The 20,586-nt window shown below is 35.3% G+C and overlaps 2 protein-coding genes across 4 annotated transcripts; one reads left to right on the top strand and one right to left on the bottom strand.

Moving 5' to 3' along the window:
- Positions 1–662: 662 nt before the first annotated feature.
- LOC112771164 (kinesin-like protein KIN-5D) lies at positions 663–6,851 on the top strand. Its single transcript, XM_025815805.3, has 22 exons — positions 663–1,215; positions 1,302–1,431; positions 1,736–1,891; positions 1,987–2,463; positions 2,677–2,774; positions 2,864–3,020; positions 3,139–3,208; positions 3,297–3,373; positions 3,463–3,516; positions 3,599–3,679; positions 3,770–3,881; positions 4,045–4,131; positions 4,256–4,431; positions 4,517–4,678; positions 4,766–4,873; positions 4,957–5,115; positions 5,219–5,302; positions 5,398–5,603; positions 5,689–5,790; positions 5,898–6,007; positions 6,097–6,248; positions 6,396–6,851. Exons 1-22 carry the CDS (start codon positions 1,046–1,048, stop codon positions 6,615–6,617), a joined length of 3,150 nt encoding a protein of 1,049 aa, XP_025671590.1. The 5' UTR covers positions 663–1,045; the 3' UTR covers positions 6,618–6,851.
- Positions 6,852–11,826: 4,975 nt separating this feature from the next.
- On the bottom strand, positions 11,827–16,252 carry LOC112773008 (uncharacterized). 3 transcript variants are annotated; one of them, XR_011876609.1, is made up of 4 exons: positions 16,025–16,251; positions 14,403–15,782; positions 12,329–12,533; positions 11,828–12,172 (listed from the first exon to the last, which is right to left on the bottom strand). XR_011876609.1 is itself a non-coding variant. In XM_025818049.3 (3 exons), the coding sequence occupies exons 2-3, from the start codon at positions 15,776–15,778 to the stop codon at positions 12,145–12,147; spliced, it is 1,401 nt and encodes a 466-aa protein (XP_025673834.1). In that variant the 5' UTR covers positions 15,779–15,782; positions 16,025–16,252; the 3' UTR covers positions 11,827–12,144. The 3 variants fall into 3 exon arrangements, 1 of the variants encoding a protein (XP_025673834.1); XR_011876608.1 differs by having other exon boundaries at positions 11,830–12,169; XM_025818049.3 differs by lacking the exon at positions 12,329–12,533 and having other exon boundaries at positions 11,827–12,169; positions 16,025–16,252.
- Positions 16,253–20,586: the final 4,334 nt, after the last annotated feature.

The following is a 20,586-nucleotide window of genomic DNA, read 5'->3' on the forward strand; positions in this document are numbered from 1 at the left end:
TAAACCAGCAGAATTTGCAGTGGGTCCTTGGTCATATGCTAATTGAAACCACCTTTAATTTGTTCCTCCTTCATAATAAATAGGAACTCTCACCTTTATACTCTTATTTATTTGTTTATTATTCTTTGCCAATGGGTTGCTGCATGCACTAGACGGAATTCGAATCCCTAACACCTATTTAAGCGGACAAGTGAGCTGACCACTTGATCAACCCAAGTTGGTTAAAAATACTTAAATAGTGAATGAAAAAGTATAGGTAAACAACAACATTTTTTAATAATGTGTGAATAATGTGAATTAATAGGATTAAAAGAGTAAATTAATCTTAAATTTAATTAGTAGCATTAAATTAGAATGTAATGTATTTTTATTTGATTAATGGTTGTTCATGTTATTCAAGATGATCATTGTTTACCTAGCACTTCTCTCACAGTAAATTTTTACCCTACGAAAAAGGCAGGGTTTCAAAATTTTTCAAACAAAATAAAAGATGGGTTTTTTAAGTTACTGACGGAAGCTAACCTTGTGTTGTTTATAACGGTCGAATGAAACGAGAAAGTAGAAAGGTGGCATTTGGACGCCGTTATCCGGGCCCATTTTTGCTCGTGAATTGCCGTAACGGCTTTCTATTTGAGTTCGGAAATTTGTAACTTATTTGGTTTATCTCTGTCAGTACCCAAAATTGGATCGCTCACAGTCACACGCACCTTTTCTCTTCCAGCTCCCGAGAAAAGACACACACTCACACGCTCTCTCTATCAAGACAACTAACTACATAATCATAATATATATTTAATTATTATTTATAAATCGACGGAAATTATTATCTTAAGCAATATCGGATTGTATTATATTGTGTTGCATAGTGTAAAGAGTCTTTGACTCTAAGATTTCTGGTTTCTGAATTCTCACGTGAAATTCCATTTGAAGGCCGGCACTTTTTTCTTCCTTTGTTCTCTTCCTACTGTAAGCTTCTCATTTTATCGTTTCAATTCCGATTCTTCCTCATTCTCTATCCACATTCCACGCTCTTCCATCGCCGATCATGGATGCACAGCAGAGAAGAGGAGGAGGACTCGTGTCGATATCTCCATCCACGCCTCGCTCCAGCGACAAGGCAGTGCGAGATCTGCGATCTGCGGATTCCAATTCAACTAGTTTCAATAAGAATGACAAGGACAAAGGCGTCAATGTGCAGGTTCTCCTCCGATGCAGGTGACTCTCACTCGCTGCTAAGCTGATTCAGCTTGTTTTTGCAACTCTGGATTGTTATGTGATTGTTTTCGTTTTGTTTGTTGCAGGCCGTTGAACGAAGATGAAATGAGGGTGAATACGCCTGTTGTGATTTCCTGCAATGAAGGTAGAAGGGAGGTTTCCGCTGTGCAGAATATAGCCAACAAACAGATCGATAAAACCTTCGCATTTGACAAGGTTTTGTGCCTTCTTGCAATTTATTCAAGTGCACGAATTGTATTGCACATATGTGATCTTGTGGAGAATCTTCTAGTAAAGTGAATAAGAATACTTGTGGAGGTTCAATTTAGAATTCTAGAAGAAAATAACATTCATCAATTGGATTTTGAAAGCCCTTTCACATTGGCATTTTGAAATAACTTATATCTTATCGGTCGTGATCATGGTAGTAAAGAACTTCTAAATATTTATTTTTTCCTTTCTTTCTGTAATTTAAACAGCAATTGCAGTTATTTTGAATTTGGTTTACTTTGGAGTGTAGGTGTTTGGCCCTGCCTCTCAGCAGAAGGAACTGTATGACCAGGCTGTGTCTCCGATTGTGTATGAAGTACTTGAGGGTTATAACTGCACAATTTTTGCATATGGTCAAACGGGAACGGGGAAGACATACACAATGGAAGGAGGAGCTAGAAAGAAGGTTATTCAATATTCCCCTGTTTTAACTGCTTTTTACGTCTGCTCAATCGTTTTGTATTGAAATCCATTTCTCCTTCTGTGCTCTTCATGGTGCAGAATGGCGAATTTCCGAGTGATGCTGGTGTCATCCCCAGAGCTGTGAAACAGATTTTCGATATATTGGAGGCTCAGAATGCAGAGTACAACATGAAAGTAACGTTCTTAGAGCTTTACAATGAGGAAATAACGGATCTTTTGGCCCCTGAGGAGACTGTAAAATTTGTAGATGATAAGTCTAAAAAACCTATCGCTCTAATGGAGGATGGGAAAGGGGGTGTCTTCGTTAGAGGATTAGAGGAAGAGATTGTTTGCACTGCAAATGAAATTTACAAGATATTGGAAAAAGGTTCAGCAAAAAGGCGTACTGCTGAGACTCTTCTTAACAAACAAAGTAGCCGTTCTCATTCCATTTTTTCAATCACAATTCATATTAAGGAGTGTACTCCGGAGGGTGAAGAAATGATTAAATGTGGAAAGCTAAATCTTGTGGACCTTGCAGGCTCTGAGAATATCTCTCGTTCTGGTGCAAGAGAGGTATTATATGATTATGCCTGATTTGGGTGGGAACATGTGGCTACATGATATCCTGTTTGTTTTCGCATAAGTTTTGTCATTAATTATTAGTTTTGTTGGTGTTCTAAGAAATTGTGTTAATCTGCTGCATTGACTCTGCCTTGTTCTCTAGTGTCTGAACAGAACAAAATTTCACAGCTTTTGAACTTCCACTAAGAAAAACAATACTTGCAGGGTAGAGCAAGGGAGGCTGGGGAGATAAATAAAAGTCTACTTACACTAGGTCGAGTGATTAACGCCCTTGTTGAGCACTCAGGTCACGTTCCGTATAGGTATGAGCAGCTGCAACTAATATAGTCGATTGTCATTCATATTATTTTGGTTACTTTTAAATCAGGCCTTCTTTCTTTTATTATATCAGGGATAGCAAATTAACCAGATTGTTGAGGGATTCCTTGGGTGGTAAAACCAAGACATGCATTATTGCCACAATATCGCCTTCCATTCACTGTCTTGAAGAAACCCTTAGTACCTTGGATTATGCACATCGTGCCAAGAATATAAAGAACAAACCAGAGGTGACTTTTTTAGTTGCTGCTCCTTCTTTCCGGTTAACATTTTGATATTTCAACGAATCAGTTTGATGTTTTCAACAGTAAACCATATATAACAATTTGGAGTTGGTTATTTTGTCAGGTTAATCAGAAAATGATGAAATCTGCAATGATCAAGGATTTGTATTCCGAGATTGACAGACTGAAGCAAGGTTGTTTACTGTTTACACTTTTCAGATTGTTAAACTTATCTTCCTCGATGTTTCTTCCTTTAAAAATTTTTTTATTTATGTTACCCAGAGGTATATGCTGCTAGAGAGAAGAATGGAATCTATATACCACGTGATCGATATCTTCACGAAGAAGCAGAGAAGAAGGTTTCCTTTGAGTGTTCTAATGTTAATTTGAATTGGAAATACTGTGATAGCTTTGGCAGCATTGCTAATCCCTAATCTATGTTCCATAGGCCATGGCTGAAAAGATAGAGCGCATGGAACAAGAGGCAGAGTCCAAAGATAAGGTGTGTACTCCGTCATTGATTATTCCATTTATAGCTATTGAGTTAGCAATTAAAATAACGATGTGCCCTGATTTGTGATTAGCAACTAGTGGAGCTTCAAGAACTCTACCATTCTCAGCAACATTTGACTGCTGAATTAAGTGACAAACTTGAAAGAACTGAGGTAAATTCGGTCATGCATAACTCCGTTCTTTTGTGTTGAACTGCTGATATGTTCACAAATTAAACTTACTTCTGGTGTCTGTATTCTCAGAAAAGTCTAGAAGAAACTCAGCAGTCCTTGTTTGATCTAGAGGAAAGGCATAAACAAGCAAATGCAAAAATTAAGGAAAAGGAATATCTGATATCAAATCTCTTAAAATCAGGTTAGTGAATTATAATCCTACGTTTGTGTAACTTCCTCTAGTATTGTTAAATTTTCAAGTTGGTTGAATACCATCTTATGCCAATGCAATCTAGTTCAGTATTTTGCGTGAGTAGATGCTTACATTTTATATCTTTTTATCAATTCTTTTCTTATATTTTCAGAGAAGGCACTTGTGGAACGTGCAATTGACCTACGAGCTGAGCTTGAGAATGCTGCATCAGATGTGACAAACCTATTTTCCAAAATTGGTTAGTATTATTCTCTAGAGTTTCTTTTCTTTTCTTTTTTCCTTTTCTGGGAATGAATTGAATAAAGTACATACCACTGACATGAGGGACATATTTATCGATAAATTTTCTTTTCCAACAATAGAGCGGAAGGATAAAATTGAAGAAGGAAATAGAATACTTATCCAAAAATTCCAGTCTCAGTTAGCTCAACAGCTTGAGGTGTTGCACAAGACAGTGTCAGAATCTGTAATGCATCAAGAGAAGCAACTAAAGGATATGGAGGAAGATATGCAGTCTTTTGTATCAACAAAGGCAACGGTGGGTTTAAAGTTTTTAAACAAACCTTTGTTAGAAAACTAGAATTTTCCGGATTTACTAACTTCGTTTTGGTATGCTTTTGAAGGCTACCGAAGACCTTAGAATAAGGGTAGCAAAGGTGAAAAACATGTATGGCACTGGCATTAAAGCTTTGGATGATTTGGCTGAGGAGCTTAAAGGAAATAACCAGTTAACTTATGAAGACTTGAAATCTGAAGTAGCAAAGCATTCTTCTGCCTTGGAGGATGTAAGCGATTTATTATTCACTCGTTGAAGTTGATTCTACCTAAAGTCAGATTTTATTGCTATGTTTAACTTGATTTCTGTGCTACAGCTTTTTAAAGGAATTGCCTTAGAAGCTGATTCGCTACTAAACGATCTTCAAAGTAGTCTCCACAAGCAAGAAGCCAATTTAACTGCGTATGCTAATCAACAACGGGAGGTATGCAATTTTTGGGTTGTTCACACTTTTGAGTTGGACATTCTGATTTTTGAGGATGCTCAATTTTCTGCTGTTGCATGCAGGCACATGCTAGAGCAGTTGAGACTAACCGTGCAGTGTCTAAAATAACGGTGAACTTCTTTGAAACTTTAGACAAGCATGCATCCAGTCTGACCCAAATAGTGGAGGAAGCACAAGTTGATAATGATAAAAAATTATGTGAGCTTGAAAAGAAGTTTGAGGTGACCAACTATGTATTTTCTCATAATTACACAAATCATGATTGGATATTATTTTTAAGAAGAGAACACAAATTTGTCTTATCTTTTAACTTCGGTAATGTAGGAGTGTGCTGCTTTTGAGGAAAAACAACTATTGGAGAAAGTGGCAGAAATGCTTGCAACCTCAAATGCTAGAAAGAAAAAACTGGTAGCTATTGCTTCTGAACATGTGAATTTTCAAGTTTGGCTTATAGAGTCTCCCACAAACACTTGAAGATAACATCCTATTCTTATTTTTCCTAGGTTCAAATGGCGGTTAATGATCTTCGCGATAGTGCAAACAGTAAAACCAGTCAGCTGCGGCAAGAAACATTAACCATGCAGGATTCCACTTCATCTGTCAAGGCAGAATGGAGAGTTCACATGGAAAAATCAGAATCAAACTACCAAGAGAATACTTCTGCTGTAGAATCTGGAAAGAAACACCTAGTTGAGGTTCTTCAAACCTGGTATATAAACAATGCATCAATTTTTCCTAATCATTTATTATCTATCTTCTGTTTACTGTGTCTAACGGTGAACATACAACTGCAGCCTCAACAAGGCCAAAGTAGGTTCGCAACAATGGAGAAAAGCTCAAGAGTCCTTGGTTAGTTTGGAGAAGAGAAATGGTGATTCAGTGGATACTATAATTAGGTAGGCTTTGATTTGCCCACTCAGACCAAAATGATCAAAATACAATAATATATATTAACTATATTGTTAACGTTACGCTTTATTTTTCCCCATTACTTTCTGGCTAGGCGAGGAATGGAAGCTAATCAAGGCCTACGAACCCAATTCTCAAGTGCTGTATCAACAACACTCGAAGATGCAGGCACAGCTAACAAGGATATTAACTTATCGATCGATGGTCAGTATTTTAGTCTCATACCTCAGTTACCATGATTTTATTCCCTTTATAGATCAATATGCAAATGTCAACTGATACCGCACTTGCAGATTCGTTGCAACTTGATCATGAAGCTTGTGAGAACCTGAACTCCATGATCGTCCCATGCTATGGAGATCTAAGAGAACTGAAGGGCGGTCATTACCACAGAATTGTAGAGATAACCGAAAATTCAGGCAAATGTCTGCTCAATGAATACACGGTAAGAGAGTTGAACTTGCCATACATATTTTTGTATATTAGAGCGTATAATATGTAATGTTATAGTTCACAAACAGTACAGTGACAACATTTACTTGTTACTGCGTACAAATTTTTCTAAATGTCTTAATTACCCTGTGACGAACAGGTGGACGAACCATCTTGTTCAACACCAAGAAAGAGACCTTTCAATTTGCCAAGCGTTTCATCCATAGAAGAACTAAGAACCCCATCGTTTGACGAACTATTGAAGTCATTTTGGGATGCAAGATCTCCAAAACAAGCAAATGGAGATGTTAAACAAATTGGGGCATACGAAGCCGCGCAATCAGTTAGAGACTCCAGGCTCCCTCTTACTGCTATTAACTAGGAGAGTCCAAGTTCTGTAAATAGCATATTTGTTGAGATGTAATTCCACAAATAATATATATTCATTTATTATTATTTTTTTCTCTGGGGAGTATAGAGGATAAAAAAGAAAAAGGGTGGTTAGTCTTGTGGAGGAGGCAGGAATATGTAAGGTATGTAATATGTTTCTGGCGTGTTTGTACTAAACTAGATCTTGCATTCCAAAAGTAATATTAATTATTTATTTTTCGGCGTATGGATATTCAGCAAAGCAAAGTACACAGTAGTACAGTACACACAGGACACAGCATTAGTACCAAACCAGGGCACGCATCACCGGGGGCATAAGGAGTTTTTAACATTTCATCAACGTAAGAAAGGCGAAAATTCGCTCGTGACTGACGCCGCATGATATTTTGGGTGCAATAAGAGTCAGAAGCCAAATCCAACCTACGGAAATGGGCTTGTACAAGCAGCCACGTGCAGCAGTAAACTAATAATAACTAGAAATAACTTCTCTTTGGTGGACGCCAAGGTCGGCTCCGAAACTGGCAGCTGGGTCCCAGGTCAAGGTTGTCTTTTTAATGAGCTGTCTGATTTGATCTATTTTTACAGGACACAACGTCACAAACACTGGTATATAACGGTTTATTTTGAATAATGTTCGCATCTAACATAATAAATATTAGAGTAATTACCCAAATCAGTCCCCCGAAAATTTTAAAAACGGACATTTTAGTCCCCAAAAAAAATTAATACACAGATTAATTCTTTAAGATTTATTCCGGCGGACAAATTAGTCCTCAGTCCAGTTTCCGGCGTGACTCATCAAGGGAGACTGCTAAGTTGGCATGTTCAGATGCACACGTGGCACTTAAGTGTCCACGTGTGCGAAAAGGACAAAATAGTCCCTGCACATTGGTGAAGAATGACGTCGTTTTGATGTTCTCTTCCAAACCTCTCGTTGCAAATAAATTTGAAATTTTTCATTGCTGAAAGCCTGAAACTGTGTAATCATAAGCTCCATTGTAAACCCTATTTCAACTGCAATGGCGACAAACAAAGGAAGCACTTCTTCATGGAGCCGCCGAGGAGGAAGACATGGTCGATCTAATGGTAATGGTCTCAAACACGCTGAAAATAGCAAAGTAGAAAAAGTTGAATTTTTGAAAGGGCAACACCCAAAATGCTTGTGCGATTTGAATGCAATAATCTCCATTTCAAGGACTCCAGAGAATCTGGGTAGACTTTTTTTTGGATGCCCACTATATAAGGTAATCAATTTTAGGGATTCTACTAATTTATCTTGTACTATGAATGGTAATGAATAATGTCGTTGTGTGATAAACAGGAAAAAATACCGCATTGCAAGTTCTTTGCATGGGTTGATCAATTATTTTACATCAATTTGGATTATGATTATTTGGAGGATGTTGCAATGGATGGTTGTGAGACTGCTGGTCATGTTTCACATATGTTTGCTGCTAACATTGCTGGTTTGGAGCATAAAGTGATGGAATTGCAAAGTAGAGTTGACATGTTAGAAATTCATCAAAATGTAGTCCCAGAAATTGAGTGGAAGACGAGATATTTTAATGTAGTGTTTGTTATTATCGTGTGTGCATTGTTGGTTTTGGTCATGGGAGTTGGAATTGCTTCTTTGTAACTGATATATAAGCATTGATTCAGTTCAAGGTGTGAATCACAGTTGCATTCTATTTTCTTTGTGAATTGAATCAAAGTTAGATAAAACAAAATATTTACAACATATTAGTATTTATAGGTCTAACAAAAAATTAAAAGGATGACCATTATAAAATCATTACAAAATCATAAGTATCTAAAATATTATTCAAACATAATTGCTTGAACAAATATGTCCTTTGTAAAAGCTGAAAACTAATTTTTAGCATTCTATCAATTCCCTTGTTTGGTTCACAAACAAGACTTATTTAACTTTGTTATGCTTTTTGGTAAAAGCTCCCCTGCCAACACGTCACAATCATCTTTCTCAGAGTATTTAATAGTTTCTTATACTAGCATAATCACAAAAGTGGGGTGGTATGTTATTTGGCAAATAAAAAACATAATACCAAAACAATTAGTAAATAACATAAGTGGTGTTTTCATAGATTTGTTTCCTGGATTTAGTTTATAAATTCATATACACATTTGATGTGATATATCAAACTCTGAAGATACTAGAAGAGAAATTAACAATAAAACAGCAGCAATACTTGCAATACCAAATATGTTGCTCTAAACTTTAAAACATAATAGCTACTTAAACCAGCAAAGACAACATTCATGCATACACCAGTCTAAACATGATTCAAAAATAAAAGAGAGTTTTGTCCGAAACAATCTCTCATCTAATGGAGCATTAATAGTATTTCAAGTTTTCTTCATAACCAAAAAAAGATTAAACTAAGACATCAAAATAGCCAAATCATTTGTCCTTAGTTTGCAGTTTTTCATCACTTCTTTTTCGGATGATTGAAACCAGGATTTGGGATAAACTGGAACATCCTTGATGCAGTCCCCTCACTTGCAGCTGCAACAGTTTCTGCTGAGACTCCATGAGAGGTTCCAGGTGGTGGAATAGGAGGGGGTGTGCTAAAATGGATTGTTGCAGGATGATGAGGCCTAATGATAGGTTGCTTGGCCCTTGTACTTGGTAGATTAGATGCTCCATAGTTACCTGCAACTTGACACAATGTATTTGAGACAATGTTCTGCAAGGATTAAACAAAGTAATGTTAGCATAACTATCGGATTAGCAGCACAATGTGAATATTTAGTAATCCTTTCACTCACAACATTAGTCACGAAATCAGGTGAATTTGTTGCTGCATGAGTCGGAAGGGAATGCTCAACCACAGTCTAAAACAGGAAAAAAATACATACATAAAATAGTCCTTCAGCTATTTTAAAAATTCACAATATAGTCCCCATAGATTTTTAAAATACCCAGTGTAGTCCCTATTGAGTATTACTAAATCCTATTTAGTCCCTTCAAGAGATATGCAACAATATGCTTGGTCGTGGTTACTACCTGCACTTGGGGTGCTGACTGAGAGATATGGATCTCTTCTGCTGGTTGGGTTGGGGTTCCAGAATTTGTTCCAACTTTTGTTGTTCTTTTGTTCGGATTAGTTGGTTTTCTAATTGTTGCTGCTGGAGGACCTTTGCAAGTCTTGAAATTGTGACCAGTCTCTCCGCACTTGCTACACGTAACTCGAAATATTTTCGTAACCTTATTGTTATCGGTTCTACTAGCTTCTTTCTCAGATTGATCTTTTCTCCTCCTCTTTACTGGTCGACCTACTGGCCTCTTTAGCTTTGGAGGAATTGGATTCAGGTAATTTGTTTTCTCCCAATACTCCTCAGAGTTAACAGGCTGGATGCAGTGTTGGTATGTTGCTAAAGCTGCTCCAATCTTCAGAAGTGGATGTACATATGTTTTGGGTCTATCACCCCTTCTAGCTATGGCAGCAAGTGCATGAACGCACGGAAGACCTACAAAGGACAAACTTTTAGCAACTAAAGCACAACAATTTCGTAAATGAAAATAAATTGATAATATAGTACCAGTTAATTGCCAGGCATTACAGGTACATTTGTTCAGAGATAGATTAACAGACAGCTTCTTAGATCCCTGTTGGATCTCAAATATTCTCCTTTCATCGTCACCAACCCAAACTGGCTGCCAATATCTAACATCCTTCATAATGTCGTCAAGCCTTTTTTGTTGAGTAGGAGCCACTTCAGTGCCCACGTAGGTCTCCAAAACTTGTTTGTATTTCGTCATTCTCCTCATAATATAGCACCGAAGCTCCTCACACATAGTCAAAATGGGTTTGGATCGATAGTTAACTATTTTTGCATTCCAAACCTCGCACATATTGTTGGTGAGGTTGTCACACTTGGGCCCGTGACTGAAGTGAGCTTTGGTCCAACAAGCTGGGTCAAACTTTGCAAGGTAGCTCCATGCATCTTCATTAATCCTTTTCAATTTCATCATACTTGCTTGGAACTCGGCATCAGTGGTGCATTTAGCACATTCCCGGCTCATTCTTAAACGCTCCTTGCTAAGTATGGAGTGCTGCACACCTTATGAATTCGTAAATCTGAACTCTTCATTTATTATATTTTATTTGAATGGTCTGGATTTAAAAAGGTAACCTGTTAATCAGGTTAATCATTTTTTGATAAGTTTTAGATTTTTTTTGTAAGTCTCAGGTATTGGGCTGAAGTTCAAAATAAAAAAATAGTATATAAATATTAAAAACAACATGTCTGTAAAAAAATTATTGGACTTTAGAATTAAAATAAATAATACATAAAAAATAAGTTGAAAATTCATGTACTAAATCTAAAAAAAAAGATATATTAGAATCTTAAAAAAATAATATTAAATATATATTATGTATATAATATTAAAATTTAAATAAATTTTATTTTATGTGAAATAAAATTAAAATATTAAATATAAACACAATGATAAAAAATTTTGTGTTATATATATATAATTTTATTTTGTGAGAAACAAAATTTAAACATTAAATATGAACAGAATGATAAAAGATTTTGTATTATACTAATTTAATTAAAAAAATATATATACAACGTAAAAAGCAAACAAACGTATAATAATTTTATTTTGTGCGAAACAAAAATTCATATAAGTTTTTATTAACAATTTTTTTATTGAAATATGTCATTTTACTATATTTATAATATATTATTTGGGATAATTATATTATTTTAGTTAATATATATTATTTAAAAAATATTTAAAATTTATTATTTTGTATTAAGAATATTATTAAAAATATATTATTAGTTTTTTTTTTAAATAATACTTTTTTTTCTTTGGTTCAAATACTATGACAATAAATTTTTTTTACGTAACTGCGTCTACTCAATAAATATTATATTCATTTATTTCTATATTGTATGTAAAATAAATAATTAATGTTTAAAAAAGTTAATAAAAAAAAAGTATTCTTTTTTTTTACCAACTCTTAGGTGAATATAGAGACTATGTCATTTGAACTATAACTCGTTGGCAAAAAAAGAAATACTCTTAATTATATATTAAATAAAATAATTATTTATTAGGCTCATTCTTATACAAATAAAGATTTTTCTTAGTTTTATATATGTAATATTTTATACCAATTAGCTTCAAAATTTAATTATTTTTTGAATAAATTAATAAAAATAATACAAATAATTGTTTAAATATAATTGTATTTTAATTTTTCATTCTATTACGTACACGTTGAGGATAATTTGAAATAAAAGATAATGGACTTGTTGTAACTGTCATGTATTTTGTGCTTTGATTCGTTGTCATCTAAGAATCATGGCGCCTTCATGGAGACCGGGTTCTTCTACAGAATCAGTTTTACGTTTGGAGTCAGCCAACCAGCAGCGGCGACAGACAGCGTCTTCCTTTTCTATGGCAGCAATTTTTCGGACTTTGAAGGTCCATTTATGGTAGATGTGGAATGGGGTGGGTTCAAGAGCGTCAAAATCTGTGGCTAGACAGAACAATAGTGGAAGCACCTGCTAGCAAACAAAACAGTAAAAATGCTTGAAGACATCAGATCAACAATAACATAATAAAGGAGGAAGTCGATCAAATTTAGTTTTTTTTGTTAGTGCCGGTTTGTTTGTTCAGCCCATGACAAAAAAAAATAACAATAATAAATAAATTTAATTTACCTAATTACTTTTGATAGCAGGTTAACTTTTAAAAAGTGCTGCACTCCCTACTTTGCCTAGAGTGCACTAGCTTTCGCCCACATTCCCACACAACATTCTTAACTCTCTTGTCCTTGTATCGGTTTGTGAAGTTTTTCCATATATGCCTGACACAGTTCTAATGATGTGCGTGAGGCATCACCTCTTTTAACGCAGGCAATAGACCCTATCTCATACCATCAAAGAAAAAAAACAATTAACGGCAACTCAGATAAACTATTAAAACTAACCAGCAATTAAACTATAAAAAACTATATTAAAACTATATTAAAACTATACTGCTTGCTTACTATTTCTGACAGTCCAATTAGTCCAAAAGAGTTAGTTACCGAACAATACACTTTTTATGTAAAATAGATGCATGTGTTATTACACTAAATAAAGTAGAATTTACATAAATTTGTGCACCATTTGATTTTAAATATTAAATTTATACTGATGTAAAAATGAGGGAATCAATTAAGTGGGTCACTATCAGGAGAGGAGGATAACAAATTGATGATATACATGATCGCAATGTTGAAAATAAAAAGAATTTCTAAACTTTTTAGAATTGAAAATGACACTTGGAAAGCAAAAATATAATGGTTCTCAAAAATGAAAAGTGGAGAGTAATTAAAGGGGTCCAAGGAAGTTAATGTGAAGTATTATGATAAAGGAAAACTAAAAGTGATGGTAACATAAATCAGCATGGCAACTTCTTTCTGAGGTAGCACTCACTATGACCATTCTTCTTTTGCCTAAATCATGGGCATGGATTATGCATTCCTAATCAATTTTGGCTTTGATTAATGCCGCTCAAGATTGATATCCTGAGTATTATTAGTACCGATTTAGTTTTTATGGTTGAAACTCTTGTCTTATTTCAAGTTTGTATTTAACAGGGTGTAAAATTTTCTTCTTCAAGAAAAAAAAAACTAATCATCAACTAACTAACAAATCAGCAGTAAAATCAACTAACCAACAATTTAACTATAAATTAACTAAGAAATTAGCAGTTTAATCAACTAAGAAATCAACTAACCAACAATTTAACTACATAAAACTAAGAAATCAACTAACCAGCAATTTAACTATAAATCAACTAAAAAATCAGCAGTTGAATCAACTAAGAAATCAACTAATTAACCAGCAATTTAACTATTTAGCAAAACTTGTCTATTTAGCAACCGAATGAAGATTATCCACCAGGATCCCAAGCTTCAGGCGCAAAGAGTGGCTGCTATTAAGGTTAGCAATACAAGGATTTGTATTTCATTAAAATTTGGTGTCTCAAAATATACCTTCTCTCAATATTAAATATTAATGAATGATTGCCTGCTTCATGTTATATTCCAAAATGTGTGCCCAGAAAGAAATAAAAGTATGCATCAAGCGCATGTGTTACTTAACACTTGAGTATTGGCACAAGACTTCATTTCATGCTTGGAGAAAATTGTCCAAGTACTTGATGCACAAGAGTTTTGGCACACTGAAGATTCATTATAAATAATATTTTCTTTAATAATGGATGCAAAGAGCCAAGGGAACTATTGCAGCAAGAAAGCATACTTCCAATACTATGAAATCAGCAGTTGAATCAACTAAGAAATCAACTAACCAGCAATTCAACTACATAAAACTAAGAAATCAACTAACCAGCAATTTAACTATATAAAACTAAGAAATCAGCAGTTTAATCAACTAAGAAATCAACTAACCAGCAATTTAACTGCATAAAACTAAGAAATCAACTAACCAAAAATTTAATCAACTAAGAAATCAGCAGCTTAATCAACTAACCAGCAATTTACTATATAAAAGAGCTAAAAAAACTAACCATCAACTAACTAAGAAATTAGCAGAAACCAGAAATTTACTAACGTGTCAAATTATACTAACAATATTAAAAGTAACAAGAAAATAACTAACAGCTCTAATAACTTGGTAACTAACTAATAACTACACAATAAAACTAACCAGCAATTAACTATATAAAACTAACCGTTAACTTACTAAGGCAAAAGCAACTAAGAAATCAGCACAATAAAACTACCTTTTGTTGACAGCACCAGCAGCCTCAGCAGTAACAACTTTCACAGAATTAGTTTCAACGGTCACATTTGCAGCCTCTTCATTCACAGCTCCACCTTCCACAGTTCCCACATCATTGCCATCACCTCTCTGAACATTGTTTGCATCATTACTTTTTGGTTCTGCATTGTTGTTAGTAGATGCCTCATTGGCCCCCTTTGACTTTCTTGGCTTTTTTATTCTCTCCAACCCATGCTCACAATCACATCTAACTCTCCTTTGATCATTTTTTATATACCTAATTTTCCTTCCCTCATAAATGACATGATCCTTCAGAGCAATCTTGAAAGATTCAATTGTGGCAAATTCCATCCCCAACTCAAAATACACCTCTCCAAATCCAGCAGCATCATTAAATTGAGGAAATTCATACCTCTCTTTTTCATCTTCAGAACTATTTGGTGTCAGCAATGACTCTGATTCATACTCAAAGATTGGATCTTCTTCATCCACATTTTCTGCACTTTTTTCATCATCTTCACCAGAATTTGCATCCTCTGATCTTGGAATAGCAGCACCTCTTCCACCAAAATTTGCCCCAAAGGAGGTCGAGGCAGCACCCTTTTGTGCAGTATTTTTTTGGATCTTGAAATTGGCCTTAGCACCAACAGACCTAGAGAATTTTGGGCCTCTAGCACTAATAGGCCCAGGAGATTTTGGGCCTCTAGCACCAATTGGTCCATTATACTTTGCCTTGGCAGATTTTTTGGTACCCACAGTTGGCCTAGAACTGGGTCCACCAGTACATCTATTATCAACTGTTGAAGCCTTCTTTTTTAAACTAACCATCTTTAAGCTCTTCTTTTCCACCACACTCTCTATTTTTTTGCAAACTTTCCTACTCTGTTTCTTCACAATCACACAGTCTGAGTCACTGCTATCCTCTTCAAATCCTTGGGGAGGTGGTTTGTATGGTTCATCTTCTGTCGTTTCATACCCATCATCACTGGAATCCTCTTCAACATCTGCATCAATATCAATGTCCATCTCAACATCCTCAACAGGAGTAACCATTATTGGGTGATCAAAATACAAATAAAACTCCTCCGTGTCCTTGTTCTTTAGTATATTCTCACGCAGCTGATTAATCTCAAGGTCTCCGTTTATAAGGTGCAACCCATTCTCTAAGTCAGGTGCAGTAGGATCAAACCAGTACATAGCCTTATAATCCAAATAACCCAAGCATTTGAACAGAGTTTGCAGGTCAAAGAAGCATATCAGATCAATATCCATCTTAGGAAATTTTTCAACTTTTCCCTCAATATATACAAGAAATCCCTTGTTATCCCTCACAAAATGTCCACCATGGTGAAAAATAGGAATCGCAAATTCCTCCATCTACCTGTATGAATAGAAGAAACAAACCAAAAAAATATTCATAGAATATTAGCTCTATTGTCACAATTTTCTTAAAAGAAACAAACCAAAAAATTGTTCATTCAGCAAATTTAGTCACTGTCAAGGAAGATGCATGCAAAATCAAAGACACTTTGTACACATAGCATTGTGCTCTATACTGCAAGATACACTTCAAAATAATATATCAATTCTAACTACGAGAAACATAATCAAACAGAGTCTCACCTTCTTCAGTGTGAATCTTCAATGGTGATCACATCCACTTCAGTGCCTCTTCCTTGCGAATTGGTACTGATGCATCCAGGAGAGACGCCTCATGAAGGGTAACGGAATACAAAGATGAAATTGAACAACAACCGTCACGATCGTAATGTTGGGAGATGAGGTGGGAGATGAGGTGGGTCGTGATGAAGCAACGTGGAGAGTGCTCTCTGTAAAAAGTAAAAACTGATAAGAAAGAATAGGATTAGGGTCTTTTTGCAGTGAAAAAGGGTTGAAAGGGAAGAGAAGAAACGTGACTTTCATTATCCCCTTGCAACGTTACGTTTCTCCAACCTTAAAACGACGTCACTTTGCCTTTTACACTGGGGACCAATTTGTCCATGACAGACACCTGTGCATGTTAAGTGCCACATGTGCATCTGAACGTGCCAACTCAGCAGTCTCCCTTGATGAGTCACACCGGAAACTGGACTGGGGACTAATTTGTCCATCGGAACAAATCTTAAAGGATTAATCTGTGTATTAATTTTCTTTGGGGACTAAAATGTCCGTTTTTAAAATTTTCGGGGACTGATTTGGGTAATTACTCTAAATATTATGATTAGCAATATTTTAAATTTTATTATTTAATTTAGTTAGATTTAATTTATAAGAAGACTTAGAAGACTTAGCGTTACTCAAAAAACTTAAAATCATTTGATGTTTCTATAACACGAAAGAGAAGCCATCAACCTCATCGTAGAAGTATCTCTTCAGAATACTACCGAATTAAAGCCTACAAAAATAATTATAACTGAGACCACTTGTAATATTAACGTTGTTAATGTTGTAAAATAAATAAAAGATATATTAAATATAAAATAAAGATGTATAAATAGAAGACTCTAGCATTAATATAATTAGCTCAATAATGATTTATATATATATAATAATATTATATGTTGTAATGTGTATATATATATATATATATAAAGATAGAAAGAAATATTAAAAGTAAAGAGAGAGAGAATTGCATTTGTTTATTGTTACTGTACGTCCATTGTCTCATACCTCACTATTTATAGAGGTAAAGCATGGAATATTTCAAACTTTATTTAATGTTAATTTGGCTTGGGAGCAACACTTCTTCGTAGGAAAAAACAGCCGCCCATGAATGGTCATCCACATTCCACATTTTTGAACTTATCACAACACTCCCCCTTGGATGACCATTTAGGATTATTGCCTCATTAAAACTTTACTAAAGGAAAACCCTCTAGGAAAAACCTTAGTGAAGGAAAAAGAGTACAATATCATTTGCGATAGGGACTGCCTCATTAAAAACCTTGTCAAGAAAAACTCAATGGGAAAAAACCTGACCAAGGAAAAAAGAGTACAGTCTCCCCCTCTTGCCGACATCATTTAATGTCTCGAAATCGGCGCATCCCAATATCATGTACCAATTTTTCAAAGGAGGATTTTGGGAGTGACTTTGTAAATAAATCTGCCAGATTGTCACTTGAGCGGATTTGTTGGACATCAATTGTCCCTTGATTTTGAAGATCATGAGTGAAGAAGAATTTGGGAGAAATATGATTTGTTCTATCACCTTTGATGTATCCACCCTTAAGTTGAGCAATGCATGCTGTATTATCTTCAAATAGGACAGTTGGAGCTATCTTATGATCAATCAGTCCACATGATGATAGAATATATTGAATCAGACTCCTCAGCCAAAACACTCGCGACTAGCTTCATGAATCGCCAGTATTTCAGCATGATTAGAGGATGTTGCAGCAATCGTCTGTTTTGTGGACCTCCAAGATATAGCTGTACCACCATATGTGAACAGGTATCCTGTTTGAGATCTCCCTTTATGTGGATCAGACAAGTATCCGGCATCTGCATAGCCAACTAGGTTTGACTTGGATCCATAGGGATAAAATAATCCCATATCAACCGTTCCATGAAGATATCGAAAGATTTGTTTGACTCAACTCCAATGTCTTCTGGTTGGAGAGGAACTATATCTCGCTAGTAAATTCACCGCGAATGATATATCGGGTCGTGTATTATTAGCAAGATACATTAGCGCTCCAATAGCACTAAGATATGGTACTTCAGAACCAAGGATATCTTCATTTTCTTCTTTAGGACGTAATTGATCCTTTTTCACATCCAAATATCTTACGATCATTGGGGTACTCAAGGGATGTGACTTATCCATATAAAATCTTTTCAAGATCTTTTCTGTGTATGTCGTTTGATGAATAAAGATCCCATTTTTTGTATGCTCGATCTGCAGGCCGAGACAAAATTTAGTCTTTCCAAGATCTTTCATCTCAAACTCTTCTTTTAGAGTTTTTATAATTGTTGGAATCTCTTCAGGAGTTCCAATGATATTTAAATCATCAACGTACACAGCAATTATAATGAATCCAGATGCAGTTTTCTTTATGAAAACACACGGACATATATCATCATTCTTGAATCCATTTTTGGACAGATACTCAGTAAGACGATTATACCACATTCGTCCAGATTGCTTTAGACCATATAAAGATCTTTGCAATTTAACTGAGTATAACCCTTGCGAATATTCATTGGATGGTTTAGATATTTTTAGTCCTTCAGGGACTTTCATATAGATATCTCGATCTAATGAGCCGTATAAATAGGCTGTTACCACATCCATTAAATGCATATGCAGTTTATGATATGCAGATAAACTGACCAAATAACGCAATGTTATCGCATCCACTACAGGAGAATACGTTTCTTCATAATCTATACCGGGCCTTTGTGAAAAACCTTGTGCCACAAGTCGGGTTTTGTAGCGCACAACTTCATTTTTCTCATTTCGTTTTCTCACAAATACCCATCAGTATCCAACAGGTTTTACATCTTCAGGTGTACGGACTACAGGTCCAAAGACTTCACGTTTTGCAAGTGAGTCTAACTCGACCTTCATGACTTCTTTCCATTTTGGCCAATTATTTCTTTGTCGACATTCTTCGACTGATCTTGGCTCAAGATCCTTACTTTCATGCATGATATTTAATGCCACATTATATGCAAATATTTTATTGATAATTGTCTTATTTCGGTTCCATTTCTTTCCTGTAAAGACATAATTTATCGAGATCTCGTCATTTTCACAATTTTCAGGTACCTGAACGTCTTCTGACGTTAACACTATATCAGAATTTTGGACAACTGCAGGTGTCTTTACTATGTCTTTTTCAACAGGAATATTATTTACCTCTTTTCTCTTTCGAGAATTTTTGTCTTTGGAACCGACAGGCCTACCACGCTTCTGGCGTGTATTTGCTTCGGTGGCAATTTGTCCAACTGGGACATCAATTCGAATTGGAGCATTTTCCGCTGGTATATACGACTTGGTTATCCTCTTTGTATCGAAAAATGCATCAGGCAATTCATTTGCTATTCTTTGCAAATGTATGATCTTTTGAACTTCTAGTTCACATTGCCCTGATCGAGGATCTAAATGCATCAATGATAATGCATTCCAATTAAGTTCCTTTTCAGGAAGCTTATTCTCTCCCCAAATGTTGGAAATTTTGATTAATCAAAATGACAATCCGCAAACCGGGCTTTAAACACATCTCCAGTTTGTATCTCAAGATACCTCACTATAGAGGGAGAATCATATCCAACATATATCCCCAATTTCCTTTGGGGTCCCATTTTGGTGCGATTAGGTGGTGCAATGGGAACATATATCGCACACCCAAATATTCTTAAATGGGAAACATTTGGCTGCTAGCCAAAAGCTAATTGCATAGGAGAGAATTGATGGTAACTCGTTGGCTTCAAACGAATAAGTGCTGTAGCATGTAAAACAGCATGCCCCCAAACCGAGGTTGGGAGATTTGTTCTCATAAGTAAGGGTCTAGAAATTAATTGGAGGCGTTTAATAAGTGATTCTGCTAACCCATTTTGTGTGTGAACATAAGCTACTGGATGTTCAACACTTATTCCATTAGCCATACAATAAGCATCAAAAGTTTGGGAAGTAAATTCACCAGCATTATCAAGACGAATTACTTTGATTGGATTTTCTGGAAATTGTGCTTTTAATCGAATAATTTGAGCCAAAAATCTCGCAAACGCCAGGTTGCGAGAAGATAATAAGCACGCATGTGACCATCTCGAAGATGCGTCTATCAGGACCATAAAATATCTAAAAAATCCACATGGTGGATGAATAGGTCCACATATATCACCTTGAATCCTTTCTAGAAATTTAGGGGACTCAAATCCAATTTTTACTGGTGATGGCCTTAAAATCAACTTTCCATGAGAACATGCAGCACAACAAAATTCACTAGTTTTAAGAATCTTCTGGTTCTTTAGTGAATGTCCATGAGAGTTTTCAATAATTCTCCTCATCATGGTTGTTCCCGGATGACCCAATCTATCATACCAATTTATGAATTCATTTGGGCTAGTAAACTTCTGGTTTACAATGGCATGTGATTCAATTGTACTAATCTTGGTATAATACAACTCAAATGAAAGTGAGGGTAAATTTTCTAATATTACCTTTTTATTTAAATCATGAG

Source organism: Arachis hypogaea, chromosome 18 (genome assembly GCF_003086295.3).
Source record: "Arachis hypogaea cultivar Tifrunner chromosome 18, arahy.Tifrunner.gnm2.J5K5, whole genome shotgun sequence".
Lineage (NCBI taxonomy): Eukaryota > Viridiplantae > Streptophyta > Magnoliopsida > Fabales > Fabaceae > Arachis > Arachis hypogaea.